This window comes from Kogia breviceps, chromosome 6 (assembly GCF_026419965.1).
Source record: "Kogia breviceps isolate mKogBre1 chromosome 6, mKogBre1 haplotype 1, whole genome shotgun sequence".
Lineage (NCBI taxonomy): Eukaryota > Metazoa > Chordata > Mammalia > Artiodactyla > Physeteridae > Kogia > Kogia breviceps.
The window spans coordinates 143,626,054-143,641,277 of NC_081315.1; the positions used below are offsets into that span (position 1 = coordinate 143,626,054).

General features: G+C 52.4%; 1 protein-coding gene across 4 annotated transcripts in view; it reads right to left on the reverse strand.

Annotated features, from left to right (window-relative positions):
* The window catches only part of AFAP1 (actin filament associated protein 1), a 155,403-nt gene that overhangs the window by 4,495 nt on the left and 135,684 nt on the right, over window positions 1-15,224 (reverse strand). For 3 of the 4 annotated variants that reach the window (XM_067036757.1, XM_059067722.2, XM_067036758.1), the window contains 4 exons: window positions 11,720-11,986; window positions 9,071-9,188; window positions 4,178-4,342; window positions 1,798-1,988 (listed from right to left, as the gene is read on the reverse strand). In XM_067036757.1, the coding sequence (XP_066892858.1) occupies window positions 1,798-1,988; window positions 4,178-4,342; window positions 9,071-9,188; window positions 11,720-11,986 (741 nt within the window). The remainder of the gene's footprint in view (window positions 1-1,797; window positions 1,989-4,177; window positions 4,343-9,070; window positions 9,189-11,719; window positions 11,987-15,224) is intronic. The other variant, XM_059067719.2, reaches the window with a different exon arrangement.

A 15,224-nucleotide genomic window follows, 5' to 3' on the forward strand; every position in this document is an offset into this window, starting at 1 on the left:
GGGGAGGTGAGGGCGGAGGTCAGGTCAGCGAAGGCGGCTCCAGGGCAGCCGAACCGCAGCAGGTGGGTGAGTGGACACCGGGCACACGGGACGGTGTCTGCAGGGGACGTGGGGCTGGGGCACAATCTGTGGTGTAAGAAGGGACACACTACGCACTCTGTCGATGCTCTGAAGGAAGCGAGGAGGGAGGAGGGGTGAAGATACAGCCGGGAGGGCGTGGCAGGTGCCCGAGGGGTCAGCAGAGGGTGGCGCTGGAGCCACCCCTCCGTCCGACGGGACCAAGGACGGGGACGCCAGCGAATCCTCAGGCCCCTCCCGGGAGGTCAAGAGGCTTTCCTGCCTCCAGTCCGCCTCCGACACGGGTCCCCGGGGGCCCCTGGCACAGAGCCCCACCCCGCACGGGCCCACGCTCAGAGCCCTGCCACCATTCTTCAGGTAGAAGCGGCCACCTTCTTACACCCCCGCTCCCCGGTTCGGCCGGACGCCGAGAGCCCCTTCCCCTGCTGGACGGCTCTCCCCGGCACCGATGCGAGTGCCTTTCCCTGGTCCTACCGGTCCTCCCTTGCTACACACGAGCTCCACGGAAAGAGAGCTGCTCTTCTGCGACGCCCACTGCTGCGCCTGGAACCGTTTCCGGCACACAGACGGGGCGCGGCACACATGTACCTAATTTGCTGAATGAGTGAACACGTGTCAACGGGCTGGTGAACACACGAGTGGACGGACACTCTCGTAGGCCACGCACCATGCCCAGAGCTTTTGCACACACGAGCCCAGGCAGGAGGCGACAGCACCACCCCCGTTTCACAGATGGAAGATCGAGGCCTACGGAAGGGAAGTCATCTCAAGCCCCGGGCTCTTTGCTCACAGAGCCTGCTGCCCTCAACTCCCTGCTACGCTGTGCCCCAAAGGACGGGCGGCTCGTGTGGGGCCATGGTCTTGGTGGTGGAAGCCCGCACTTTGCTGCTGGAATTTGCTCTGCCAAGTGGTCTGGGGGTGGAGGGGGGAATCGTCTGAAAGTGAGGGGTGGTCGCCGGAGAGGGACCGGCGACTGGAGAAGCTTTGAGATGGTCTCTGCGGAGAGTGGGAGAGTGAGGTGACCGCCTCTCGGTGGGGCCGTGAGGGTGGACGAGAGGACCCCGGTGGCGCCACACACCCGTAACCCAGAAACCTTGCCTGCGGGTCCCCCCGAACCCCAGTAGCGGGAGGAGCTGGCCCAGGGCTGTGCTCTCAGGCAAGCTCTGCGGGCCTCCAGCTCCTCATCTGGAAAACAGAAGCCATCACGTCTGCCCCGACGGAACAGCTCGTGGAAAAGAGCAAGCTCTCCAATGCCAGCGGGCAGCAAACCACCCAAGGCGCTAATTCGTGTCTAATTCGTTCGTTCTGTTAGATTCTGAGGTTATAGATGCTTTCACTCATTTCCGTGTCCCCAGCACCTGGCGTCCTTCTCAGGACACACAGGCTAGACATGTCATAAAAATCCGCCACACTGAACAAAGGTTTCTATCTAATGAACTGGCATCAAGGAGGACATGGCTCACGAGAGATGAGAAGAGCTCTACTCAGATTTTGCACAAGGGGGGAAAGAAAACAGACTCGGCGTTTCCACCGCCTTTGAAACAGTTCAGAGAAAGACACAAGAAAATTCCACGTCCATGAACGTGAAACAGCGCCAAGCAAAGTGTTTGAAACGGCCGCGGGAGCCGCGTCTCTGCGGTGCTGAAGCTGGGGGCGACGGGGGAGCCGTGACCTGAGAAGGCGACCCCCGCGTCTGTCCCGGGGAGCGGCGGGCGTTACCTGCGGACTCGCCGCCCCCGCCCGGGGCTCGATGGCCAGCCCCAGGGTGACCCCGCCGGCCAGGGCTTTCTTGAGGCTCTCCTTGACCTCGGCCAGCTCCAGCTCCAGGTTCACGCGCTCCGTCTCCCTCTGTTTGCACTCCTCCTCCAGCTTCTTCAGCTTCTCCTCCAGGATCGCCTGGGTCTTCCGGCCTGAAACCCCAGAGAAACACGACTGCTGCAGCCGAAGGCAAAGAGCTCAGGAGGACAGGGGACGGACACGCGGTGCCCCGGAAAGGAGCTCAGCGCAATGTGGGGGCTGACCTCCCCTGCCTAGGGTCCTCCCCACAACACTCGAGTCCAGCTCTCCCCGAAAGGAGCACCGTCCCTTCCTAACGGCTCTCTTCTGCTGCAGCTGGTAGAATATGGACCAGGAAGCAGGGGCCCTGATGCCCACAGATGCCAGGGTTTTGGGGTCTGGGCCCCAATACACTCCTTGCGTTTTTTTAACATCTTTATTGGAGTATAATTGCTTTACAATGGTGCGTTAGTTTCTGCTGTATAACAAAGTGAATCAGCTATACATATACACGTATCACCATATCTCCTCCCTCTTGCGTCTCTCTCCCACCCTCCCTATCCCACCCCTCTAGGTGGTCACAGAGCACCGAGCTGATCTCCCTGTGCCATGCGGCTGCTTCGCACTAGCTATTTTACATTTGGTAGCATATATACGTCCATGCCACTCTCTCACTTCGTCCCAGCTTACCCTTCCCCCTCCCCGTGTCCTCAAGTCCATCCTCTATGTCTGTGTCTTTATTCCTGTCCTGCCCCTAGGTTCTTCAGAACCTTTTTTTTCTTTTTTCTTAGATTCCATATATATGTGTTCGCATACGGTATTTGTTTTTCTCCTTCTGACTTACTTCACTCTGTATGACAGACTCCAGGTCCATCCACCTCACCACAAATAACTCAATTTCATTTCTTTTTTTATGGCGAATATGCCACTGTATCTATCAATACACTCATTTTAAAGTGAGGAACTTGGACTAGGTGGCTTCCAAAGGTGCCACTGACTTGAAAAGTCCGAATATGTTTCTCTGAGTCACCTCACTTGCCCCTATGGTCAGAATACAGTAGAGCTTGCGTCCCCATAGCACGCAGCAGATTTGCTTTATTCATCTTATTCGTAGTGTGTTACAGTGGCACGGAAAGGCAGGCGATTTGCCCACCGGACAGATAAGGAAAGCGATCCCAAGGGTTAAGCGACTTGTGAGCACGGCCCTGGCCGACCGCCTGGTAGCACGTGACAACCTCTTTTGCAAGGCCCAAAGCTGGTCTCATCTTTCTGCATCTTCACTGTCCTACAAACTGGAAACAACAGCGGGAAGAAACTCTCCTCCTGTCCTGCTGACCTGGAGGCTCCCGTCCGGTTCTCTGACGGAGCCTCTGGTCCCCCGGGGCGCGGGGATGGGGGGGGGGCCTCGTGGGAGATGCTACCTCCTGCCCCTCCTACAGGCTCTCTTGAACGGGTTCAGCCCACACCCAGCCTGCTGTTCTTTAAACTCTGAAAGCACTTTCTTTCTTAAAAACCATATAGGCACGAAGTCAGGAAAGGCTGGACCTGACGACTGACCGCGCTGTACACACGCCGACTCCTTCGGCACAGAAGTCGCTGGAAAGCAGGTTCTTCCTCTCGGGACCACTCTGGTCTCTACATTCCTCCTCCTCAGCCCCCGAGGCCAGAAACTGAAATCTAGAGCGTCAGCCTTGCCCCAGGATCCAACTCCGTCTTGAGCTGAGGAGACATACATCTCAGCAGCCCCAGCGCCGGAGCCAGGAACCACACGGCCAGCTCCCGCCGATGGGGACAGACGGGCTGCCCCCGAGACACGGCTCTGTCCTCACCCACATCTCCCTCTTCTTTCCTCTCTGGGGCTGTTCCCCCTCCCCTGGTCCCTTCCACGAATCCATCACGGCCTGGTCCTCACCAGTCCCTGCTCGGGGAACGGAGGGCTCCTCCCACCCACGCAAAGACCTCTCAGCTGGGCTTCTGAGTACTATACCCGCCCTCCTGCGGGGACACCGCCCTCACACACAGTGACCCTAACTCGTGAGCCGCGAGGCTTGTGCTCTCCGCGAGCTCTGCCGTCAGCCCCCAAGGCTGGGACGGCTCCCCGGCACCGACCCAACCTCAGCCGGCGACTTGAGGTCCGGGCCCGGCCTCCTCCCACCTGGTCCATGATTCCACATTGTGGCACCTGCCCTGGGCTTGCACCAAGGCTGCAAGAAGCAGCGCATGGAATGACCGGGTCTTACTGAGAGGAGAGCCTCGGGAGGCTCCGACCCCGAGGGCGGAAGAGGCTAAGACTCTGGCGTCAACAGAAGCAGGGCCCTCGTACCGGCGTTCACTTCGATGGCGGCCCTCAGGCCCTTCCTCTCCTTCCGCAGCTGGGCCAGCCTGTCACGCAGGCCTTCCCGCCTCTTCAGCAGCTCCTCCTCTTTGGCCTGCAGCCGCTTGGCATCCGCTTCCACCCGGTTCTTGCCATATTTGTACTGGTCAGCATCTTGGAAAAAAAAAAAAAAGCATCAACAGGAAATTAGGTTTAACCAAGTAGATGACAGGGTAATTCATAAAGCCTGTTTAATCAGCCTGCTCAGTGAAATAAACTCAAAGCTAGTCGTCTTGCTCATTCAACAAGAAAGACAACAGGACAGGTTTGAACCGAACAGAAAAGTGACCAGTTCAGATTATCCAACGTTCTCTGAAACAAATTTTTAAAATGAAAATAGAATGTTAGGAAACTCCTTGGACGCCTCCCTTTGAGGCATGCAACATATAGTCTTCAGCAAGGTCCAGAGTGAACAAAACATTCTGTAATCTGAAAGGAGAGGGGTCCACCAACATCAGAAATGACCTCCTGATGTGCGTAGTTCTCTGTAGTTTTCAAAACACTTCCATTACACTGTCACGTCTGATCCTTCTAACCGTGCTGTCCAACTCCTTTTGCTGACCTGACGGCGCCATCCCCACCTCCAGGGGGGTGGGTACCCGGCATGGACGGAGCACGCGATAAATATCCGCTGAGTGAGTGGCTGAGCAAGTTAGAAAATGAAGGGGCACCCGGATGAGTGTCTGGAGCCCGAGCGCCTAGGTGGGAACCCCAGCTTGCCACCTGAGCTGCGTGGCCTTCAACAGGGCGCCTCACCTCTCCGTGTCTCCGTTTCCTCGCCTGTGCGACGGGGGTAAGAGCAGGCACTTCACAGGGCTGTTCCGGGGATTAAAGCAATACCGGTACAGAACTCTGAGTACGCACAGACCGGGCACTGTGTAGATGCTCATTAAATAAAGCGCGTGCGTAAACGAACGGAGAGGAAACCAGCCTTCCGGAAAATTCAGAGCTTTGGCCAACATCACGCTGCTGGTGAATAGGGCGTTAAAATCCTGAGCCAATGCTCTCGTCCCCGAATTATTCTGGCCTTCCAATAGTAAGAAGGGTTCACCGCTGTGCAGCTTCTGTGGTCTCCCAATGGCTCCTGACAGCCAACGGCTCCAACCTGGTGACGACCCAAGGCCTCCTGCACCTCCTGCACCTGCGAGCTCACATTCCACGAGATACCATATGGTGGGGGCCTGGCACGTCTGACTCCCTTCTTAGACTAGAAACGACTTCTGGGGAGAAGCCACGGAGGGCGGTGTCATGGTTAATAATAAAGGCAGTTGGCCAGGGAAGAGACCATGATTGTGGACATGCAATAAACCCCCCGAAGGCTCAGCTCCACCCTCTATAAAGCAGAAGTGCTAAGGCCTAACTTGTGGGGTTAAAAGAAAAATTCGATACATGTACTAAAACCCACCTGACAGAATCATGGGATGCCCGGGCCGCGGTGGACACTCCCTGGCAGCTCCCGTCCCTGTCGGTGATAATGGAGGCCCCGGAACCCTGTCCTCTCTGCCAGACAACGACGAGCCATTTCTAACGACTTCTAGCGCCTGTCCTAAACCCCGCATTCACGGATTCTTACGATGCAAACCACCGTGACCGCGTGACCACCGCGCACTTACGGAGGCAGGCACAAAGCCATCACTCCCCACTCCATCCTCCCCTCTCTAAAAACCACCCCCACCCCCCCACAGAATGATACTAAAAGGATCGCAGCATGAGGGTGACCAAATCAACAACTTGAAACAAAAGCCCTGCGCTTAGTGGCCTGGGTAACCACATGTTGCATAAACAGAGCACGGTCCAAACTCTGGCCACTCGTCTCTGATCTAAGACGTCTCCCCGACAAACCTGTGTGCAGTCACTTACCACCTTCCACATCATTTGGTCCCCACGCAATAAACCCCGTCCAGGCTATAATGCAACTGGCTGAATTCAGCAAAAAACACAGAGCACAATTATTTTTCCCTTTTTTCGTCATTGGATGTCAGCAAAGTTAATAAAAATTCCCTACAGAAGCCCTCATAAAATACAGGAACGCATCATCTAAGAAGTAAAATAAGCACAGGTGCTGAGAGACGGGGGGATGCTATGCAGACAGAGATTTCCTGCGGTTCCGGTCTCACATCACAAGGCTTTCCAGACACGTTACGCCCTCCCCCACCTGCCCCTCCCCAAGTGGACAACACTCAAATTTTAAGTGAATATAAATACACCCAACTGCATGAGGGAAATAAGATTTGCTGGACAAATAAGGTGAGAAAAGCAGCACAGTAAATGAATGAGGAGGAGGAGGGTTTGGCCCACCTGGCTGCTTGAATGTGTGTCCGAGGAGAAGGGACGCGCAGGTGAGCTGATGTCATGAAAGCAAGACCAACAGACAGCCCTCAGAATGGGAGGAAATATTTGCAAAGGAATCAACGGACAAAAGACTAATCTCCAAAATTTACAAGCAGCTCATGCAGCTCAATATCAAAAAAACAAACCACCCAATCCAAAAATGGGCAGAAGACCTACATAGACATTTCTCCAAAGAAGATATACAGATTGCCAACAAACACATGGAAGGATGCTCAACATCACTAATCATTAGAGAAATGCAAATCAAAACTACAATGAGATATCACCTCACACCGGTCAGAATGGCCATCATCAAAAACTCTAGAAACAATAAATGCTAGAGAGGGTGTGGAGGAAAGGGAACACTCTTGCACTGCTGGTGGGAATGTAAATTGATACAGCCACTATGGAGATCAGTATGGAGGTTCCTTAAAAAACTAACAATAGAGCTACCATACAATCCAGCAATCCCACTACTGGGCATATACCCTGAGAAAACCATAATTCAAAAAGAGTCATGTACCCCAATGTTCACTGCAGCTCTATTTACAATAGCCAGGACATGGAAGCAACCTAAATGTCCATTGACAGATGAATGGATAAAGAAGATGTGGTACATATATACAATGGAATGTTACTCAGCGCTAAAAAGAAACAAAATTGAGTTATTTGTAGCGAGGTGGATGGACCTAGAGCCTGTCATACAGAATGAAGTAAGTCAGAAAGAGAAAAACAAATACCATATGCTAACACATATATATGGAATCTACCAAAAAAAAAAGGTCATGAAGAACCTAGGGGTAGGACGGGAATAAAGACACAGACCTACTAGAGCATGGACTTGAGGATATGGGGAGGGGGAAGGGTAAGCTGTGACGAAGTGAGAGAGTGGCATGGACATATACACACTACCAAACGTAAATTAGAGAGCTAGTGGGAAGCTGCCGCATAGCACAGGGAGACCAGGTCGGTGCTCTGTGACCACCTAGAGGGGTGGGATAGGGAGGGTGCGAGGGAGACGCAAGAGGGAGGGGATATGGGAACATATGTGTATGTATAACTGATTCACTTCGTTATACAGCAGAAACCAACACACCACTGTAAAGCAATTATACTCCAATAAAGATGTAAAAAAAAAAAAAAAAAAAAAAGCAAGCACAGGTTTCCTGGGGCAGGAGCAGGAGACCCGGGGCACAACGGCGGCTCAGCCATGCGGGACCAGCCCGGGCGCTGACTCTGAAATCCAGACTCTGAAAGCCCATCACCGCGCACACAGGGAGCTCAGCAGTCAGGTGACCTGTCGCCTGGTGTAGGGTTACTACCTGGAGGGAGCCTGGTCCACCAGGTACGCTGAACCAGGTTCAGAAAGTGTGTCGACACAGCTTCGCAGGTGTTCACGTCAAACTCGAGCTCAGGCCAACTCCCATCTTCCCCTCTTGGAAACCGTCCCCGACAGGCCCACACCCGCCGAGGAGCTTCTGAGCCTGCTAAGAGCCCGTGCTGAGGCCCGCGTCTGCGTGGGGGACCCGGCCGCTGCTCTATCTCACCTTTGCGGTGCCCGCAGCAGGCACAGGGCTGGAATGAACCGACGCTGCCGGGCTGGCTGGAGGAAGAGGAATCCACCCGACACAGCCCGGGCTGCAGCGAATGGACACACCTGCGATAACAGTACCCCTAGAGTCTAGTATCTGCACATCGGGCAGGAGGCCGAGCGCGCTGACGGGCCGCCGTTCACCGGAGTCTCGCCGCTCCTCTGCCCGGTCCAGCCCCTGCCAGGTCCGGAAGCTGAAAACCTGGTCCTCACGCTGGTTCTGTCATCGGCCGGCGGTGAGACCTCGGGGAAGCCACGCCACCTCTCTGAGCTTACGTCTACATCTGCCCAGTGGGGTAGGTTACGGCTCCGCCCTGATCAAGGGGCCAGGAGAATGACACGGGAGGAGAGAAATCACGGCTGCTTGAAGGCTAGGAGGCACAGCGGGGGCAGGAGTTCCTTACAGACCCTGACAGTCTCCCGTGCCCTGAGGTACACGAGTTCCCCCAATTATTTCAGCCACAGAAACCACAGCAGCCACCTGTCTACACCTCTAACACACAGAGGCTGGCTTCAGAGAGTCTACGTGACTCAACCCAAGTCACTCACTCACTCAGCAGATCAAGGACACAAACCGAGGTGTCCCGACCCACCGTCCAGGGTCGCTCACAGCAGCACTGCCAGCTGCACCCACAAACTGCCTCACACGGAAATACGCGCAGGCAATTCTACAGTTAAGCCAGCTTTGTCTTTCCTCATATATGCAGCGGTTATAAAATGAAAGCTGGGCTACAAATCGTGGCCATTCCTCAATCCGGCAAGCGAGGAAGGACGCGGATGCAAACCGTGCCATCTCTCCAGCTGGCCCCCCAACCTGGCATTCTCCACCTGGTCAGGTGAGGGAGGAAGGGGGCTAGACAGCCCCAACTCTGCACACGGCACCCAAAGCTAGAACGAGGGAGATCGAAGGATCAACTTACTTGAAGGCGTCCGCTTCACGCCAGCCACTGAATCAGCTTTTCTTTGCTGACTGCTCAGAGCCTTGCCTTTTCCCGTAAGCCCGTTGGATGCCACGGGGGGCGGTTTTTTACCCTTCAACTGTTGAAATAAACAAAGAGAGAATTAGAAACAAACAGACAAAAACCTTGGGGTTTTTGCAGTAAATTGTTTCAGTCCCGAGCTCTTCAAGTAGAACGCAGCATAGGCAGAAAAAAATGCGGGTAGTAGAAAACCAATCTGGTTTCCCAGCACTGCACTGCTGGGACTTTCCCAGAGCAGCTAAGAAGGTTCTAGCACCTTCTTAGGTCCAAAACAAACGAGATACGCTAGGATGGCTTCAGCTGGAACGCACCAAAAGTCACCTATTTCGACCAGGAGATCACATACGCCGATCAAGACACTGGCACAGACAGTGGGTATCTGAGACCCTTTGGTCGAGATTACTAAAAGTCTGTGTTTCCAAAGATAAACAGCTTTAATTTTGGTGGAATGCTCTTCGGGAAAGTAGCTTGAGCGTGCACTTAAGAGTTCAACTCCCAGGGTTTCGATACCGATGTCCTAACTGGATAAATAACTATCTTTCGATTCACTGACGGGGTCTGAGGAAGGAAGCAAAAGAGGCAAAATACAGAAACAGCATGAACTAAATTTTAACTAACCACAGGTTTTCAAAAACAATTCAACACACCCCTAACTTCTTTGATGGCCGCAAGCCGACCCGTGTTGCATTTTGCTTAAGCGATGCACGTGTACCTTGGCTGGGTCATAAGTCCAGCCGAACGGCAAAGGCCGACTGTACACGTCCAAGCCCGAGCTCCTGCGCTGCACCACGTTTCTAACTGCTGTGGGCCTGGGTTTTGGAAGCTTCAAATTCCCGCTCCGTCACAGGAGACGCGGAGCACAGCATTAACGCTTTCTGAGCCTCTGTGAGCTCATTTAAAAACATAAAGATGCTGACGTCTCGCACACGGTTCTCAGAGGTTAACGGACGCAGCACACACACCTACGGCACACATACGGCAGGCGTGTGGGGACGGTGAGCTCTCTCCATTAAACAGTAGGTCCCCCGTTCAAAGGGCCGAATGAGGACATGAAAGCTAAAGGTAAACGGCTTGCAAATGTGTTTCCTACTTAAAATAAAAATGAACAAAATGCAAACGTACATGAACCACGGATCGAATGACTGATTCCAAACGAATCTGGGGACAATCCGAATGTACAAGATAGTCTATTTTTTCCCACAATTTTTTACCCAAGGGAACTCTACTACCAATAAAAAGACAGATAAATACATCGCCAGAGACACATTCACTTAGTGGGCGAAGCACACGACCTACCAGACGTTTTAGTAAATACTCAAAAAAACTAGAAGCCAGTGGCTCCCACGTCTGACCATACGTCGGCCCGGGCCCCTCAGATTCAGTGAATGAGAATCTCTAACAGTTGTTATAAATAAAAAACAAACAAAAATCTTCTCACGTGACTTTGATGAAAAGAACCGGTTTCGAAGAACTGCTATAACTCTCTGAAATTCTAGAATCTTACTTGGCATTCATCATTCCCTTAAGATTACTCCAAAAATGAAAGGAAAAGAAAATAATTAAAAATGTGCCCCTCTGCTTTATGCTTCTAGAATATTCTTCCACGTGGTGCTTAGATCTTTACTCAAAGCATAAAAAAATCCTAGGTTGACATGCATGAAAACACACCATGATATTTACACTGAAGCGTTACCATGTGCCACAAATACGAGGTGTGAGATGGACGATAGTTCAATACCAAGGTTACTGACCATTCAATTACAGTCCCAAATCCTTATTATCTACTTGGTTTTCGGGGGGACATTACGGGAAAATATTGTAGTTCTCGGGATAATCCTATTTAATGTTTAAAGATCGAAAAGCAAGTGCCACGTGAAGCCCACCCTCCCTCACTTACGTGTTACGGAAACACAGGAAAGGAACTTGCAGCTCAAAAATCTTCTGAAAACTGTTACCGTCCCACCGTCCCCGCGCTCTTTAACATCTTTGCCTTTAATTGCCGTAATTCACAAAATTCACTGGGTAACCTCCCAAGAATGGAAAGAGAGCCAGGCACAGGCAAAGAAACACAGAACGTAAACCGTGAACTAGTCAGGTGTACAGTAAGTCCCCTACATACGAATGAGTTCTGTTCCAAGGGCGCGTTCGTAAGTCCAATCTGTTTGTAAAGTTAGCCTGGGTACCCAACTAACACAGTCGGCTATAGAGTACTGTAATCGGTTTATAATACTTGCATAGGTTCATAATCACACAAGTAACACATAAAAAACAAACACAAAAAATAAAGAAAACGTTTTTCATCTTACAGTACGGTACCCTGAAAAGTACAGGGGCATCCAGGGGCATGTTCGCATCTTTGAAAAGTTCACAACTTGAAGGTTCGTACGTAGGGGACTCACTGTATTTAATCCGTCCCTGGGTGGCCAAACGTTGCGTATTTGCAGATTATATTCTAGTTGAGGGAAAAACCCGGCGCTTTACCCTGACGGGGCTCGCTGACCCCAAGCTGACAAACAGACCCTCCCTGCAAAGCCCTGATGGACGACCGTGACTTAAAGCGATTCTAGAAGACAGAAGGAGATGCTGTACCTGTGAGCTGAGCCCGAGAGATGCCCTCCCCAGAGAAGAGGTGTTAGTGACAGACGGGGAGGACGACGGACCGGAAGAGGCAGGGTGCTTGTAGTGGTTACAGGACAGCTTGTCAGGAGATGGCCTCGCGGCCTTCCTGTCAGCAGGAGGGTAGCGGGCAAAGATTTTCGGAGATGGCAAGTTATCGTACAGGACCGCGTTATCATAGAGCGTCTCTTCTCCCAGGCCTCGGCCACGGGGAGCAGGAAAGCCACCGTCGGGTGCCCACTGCAACACACACAGCTTGTCGTTAGAGCCTCGGCCACAGGAAGCAAAGCACATTGAGATGTTATTAGCAAGCACCCCAAAACACATGCACGTACCCCCAGTAAAACACACACACTCAGCTAGGTGGACGGATTCAGAAGGACTTTTCTACCTGTGGGGACTTAAGGATTCTTTTTTCCTTAAATCGTTCCCAAGGCCATTGGCTTATGATCATTTTTTTTTGTTTTGTTTGTTAAAGCAGGCTATATATATATATATATGTATGTATATATGTTTGACATTTCTTTAAAGAACTGGATTTCGGAAGTCCTCCTGACCCAGAAAGCTGAAGCAATGTGATGTGACGAAAGGAATGCTGGACTGGGGTCCATCTGGAGACTGGGGGCTCTGATTCTACTGAGAAAGTACGCTAAGATCCCAGCAAAGCACTTTACCTTTTCTTTAAAAAATACTGACAGATATTATTATCTGTATTTTATTACTATTCTTATTTTTTTGGCTGCGTTGGGTCTTAGTTGTGGCACACAGGCTCTTCATTGCGGCGCGGAGGCTTCTCTCTAGTTGTGGCACACGGGCTCTCTAGTTGTGACGTGTGGGCTCAGTAGTTGCAGCGCGTGGGCTTAGCTGCCCCATGGCACGTGGGACCTTGGTTCCCTGACCAGGGATCAAACCTGCATCCCCTGCATTGGAAGGCAGATTCTTAACCACTGGACCACCAGGGAAGTCCCCAAAGCACCTTATCTTATTTCACAGTAAAAATGACTCACATAGGGCTTCCCTGGTGGCGCAGTGGTTGAGAGTCCGCCTGCCGATGCAGGGGACGCGGGTTCGTGCCCCGGTCCGGGAGGATCCCACGTGCCGCGGAGCGGCTGGGCCCGTGAGCCGTGGCCGCTGGGCCTGCGTGTCCGGAGCCTGTGCTCCGCAACGGGAGAGGCCACAACAGTGAGAGGCCCGCGTACCGCAAAAAAAAAAAAAAAAAAAAAAAAAAAAAAAAAAAAAGACTCACATAATTCTCATAGGAATCTTATGAAGTAGGGGGAAACTGAGGCAGAGAGGTCACACAGCTGTAAGAGGCAGAGCTGGATTAGAACTGTGCTCATAAGTACACACTGCCTGGGGTCTGAACCTCAGGCTCCTCCAGGGTAAGATGAGGGGCTCGATGCCAGAACACCTCTGGACGCTTCCAAGCGTGCTATGCGGGTGTCAGGGATTTAAGTTCTATGGGTGAATGTCAGCATCACCCGTTCCACACTTAGTTACGCCTGAAGAAAGTGCAGTAACCAAAAACACAGGCTGTCAAAAGAAAGAAATCGAATAATCATAGAAAATAGGATGTTTCAAACTATAAATGATAGAATGGCATTATTTTAGTGGAAAGCCTTTTTACAAAGGATTAAAATAGCTACAAGCCACTTTAGAACATGGACATTAAAGTATAAATTAAAACTCAAACTTACAACCACACCCAGATTCTTTTAAGTTTTAAAGGAATTGCTTTCATTTTTTTTAAAAAAGAGAAAATATTAATTCATATACTATACTTATCTTACTCTATTTTTATATCCTTCTTGCAGAGTTCTCCTTTCTGCCAGGATATAATTACAGCCTTTCGTTATAAAAATAGAAAAGGTTTAAATTTTCATAGTAAGAGTGTTTTTTATTCCTTTGCAATCACTTCAGTGTGTCTATTTTTGTGATGCCGGGGACCCATCTACAACCTAAAAATAATGGTACATGTAGATAAACGTGGATGTGAGCTTCGTAATGACAACCTAGCATATATTTGTCCAGGGTTGTTAAAATGGTCTAGACCAGACCATCATTTTCCTAAAATACCAAAGGATTAAGTCACATGGAAGACTTAGAAAACAAACACCAGAGAACTTCTAGATTAAAAGTGTGCGTGTGCCTGTCAGAAGATCCTCTTTGAGATTCACTTTCATCTAGGCCTCAGGGGGAACGCCGAATGGGTAAGAATTACTGAAGTTGAAACATTGCTAAAATGTCAGGTATCGGCTCAAAAGTATGAACCTTATAAAACTGAGAAGTGCAGGCTCTCGCAAAACAAAGGGCCCGGTCACAGAGCCCAGCAAGTAGAACAACAGTTTAAAGAGAGGCCTGAACGTCAAGGAAGCCCTTAACGAGCAAATGAGCCACAAACGCTGCGCACCGGGCGTTCTGTCTTAATCACCTACGTCGCCCGCCCAGCGATGTACACGCAGAAACGAGTCCTAAATGCAGAGCCTTGGAGAAGGGCAGCTTCTCGTTTCTGAACCAGCTGAAGCCATGCATGACCTAAAGAAAGCTCAGTCCTGGGGGTGCCTGAACCCGTGTGGTATTAACAGGGATGAAGGGATGCGGGAACTAGAGCAGCGTCTGTGCAGGTCCACGGTTTCTCTAAACCACGTGCACGGGGAGAAAGCCCTCTGGGGAAAGGTACACGAGGGGGCCTCCGGGCGGGAAGATGCAGAGGCAGGTTTGCGTGTTTTATCTTTCCAGACAAGCTGGCGCTGAGATCAAGGCTCAGAGGAGCAGACTGTCCTACGAGGACGAGGTGGCGGTCGGGTCTGCGATGAGGGCAGGTTCCACCAAGACCAGCAGGCAGAGGCCGAGAGCCGGGCCCTCTTGGAAACGGCACAGCGGCAGGGCCGCAGGGCCGCAGAGACCGGACCGGGACCTGCTCCCGTCGGGCCGCCGCGGGCTCTCCCCGAGTGTGTGGCTCCCACGAGACTCTCTGCAGGGTGGACGGCCACGGCCACAGTGGGCACCAGAGCCCCTGCAGCCCTGCAGCCCCCGAGGCGAAGGTGGTGGTGGGAACGGGGTGGGGGCCAAGGAGGAGACCGACCGGGCGTAACGTGTTCCTGTTGTGGGACAGGAGCCACGTCCCAGTCACCCCAGGCCACCCCGGACTCAGAGGGGACGCCAGCCCATGGGCCTTGCAGCTGCGACGGGATTTCAACGCGTGCCCGCACCCCGACACCCAAGTCCTAACACGAGCCCCTCTCACGTTAATCTGCGCTGGAACGCGCTCCCCCGCCCCCGCCCCCCTGCTTCTCCGCCGGACGGGGCCCCCGCTGCGAGCGCACCCCACCCGGAGGCCGCGGGACAGCGTCTGGAGCTGGCAGTACGGCCGCTACTCTGCAGCATCTCCCTCCCGATGGTGACGTCGGCCTGCGTCTAATGGCACAGACAGGAATGACAGACTGTCTACTGGTGTCCGACTACCTGCGTGTTCAGA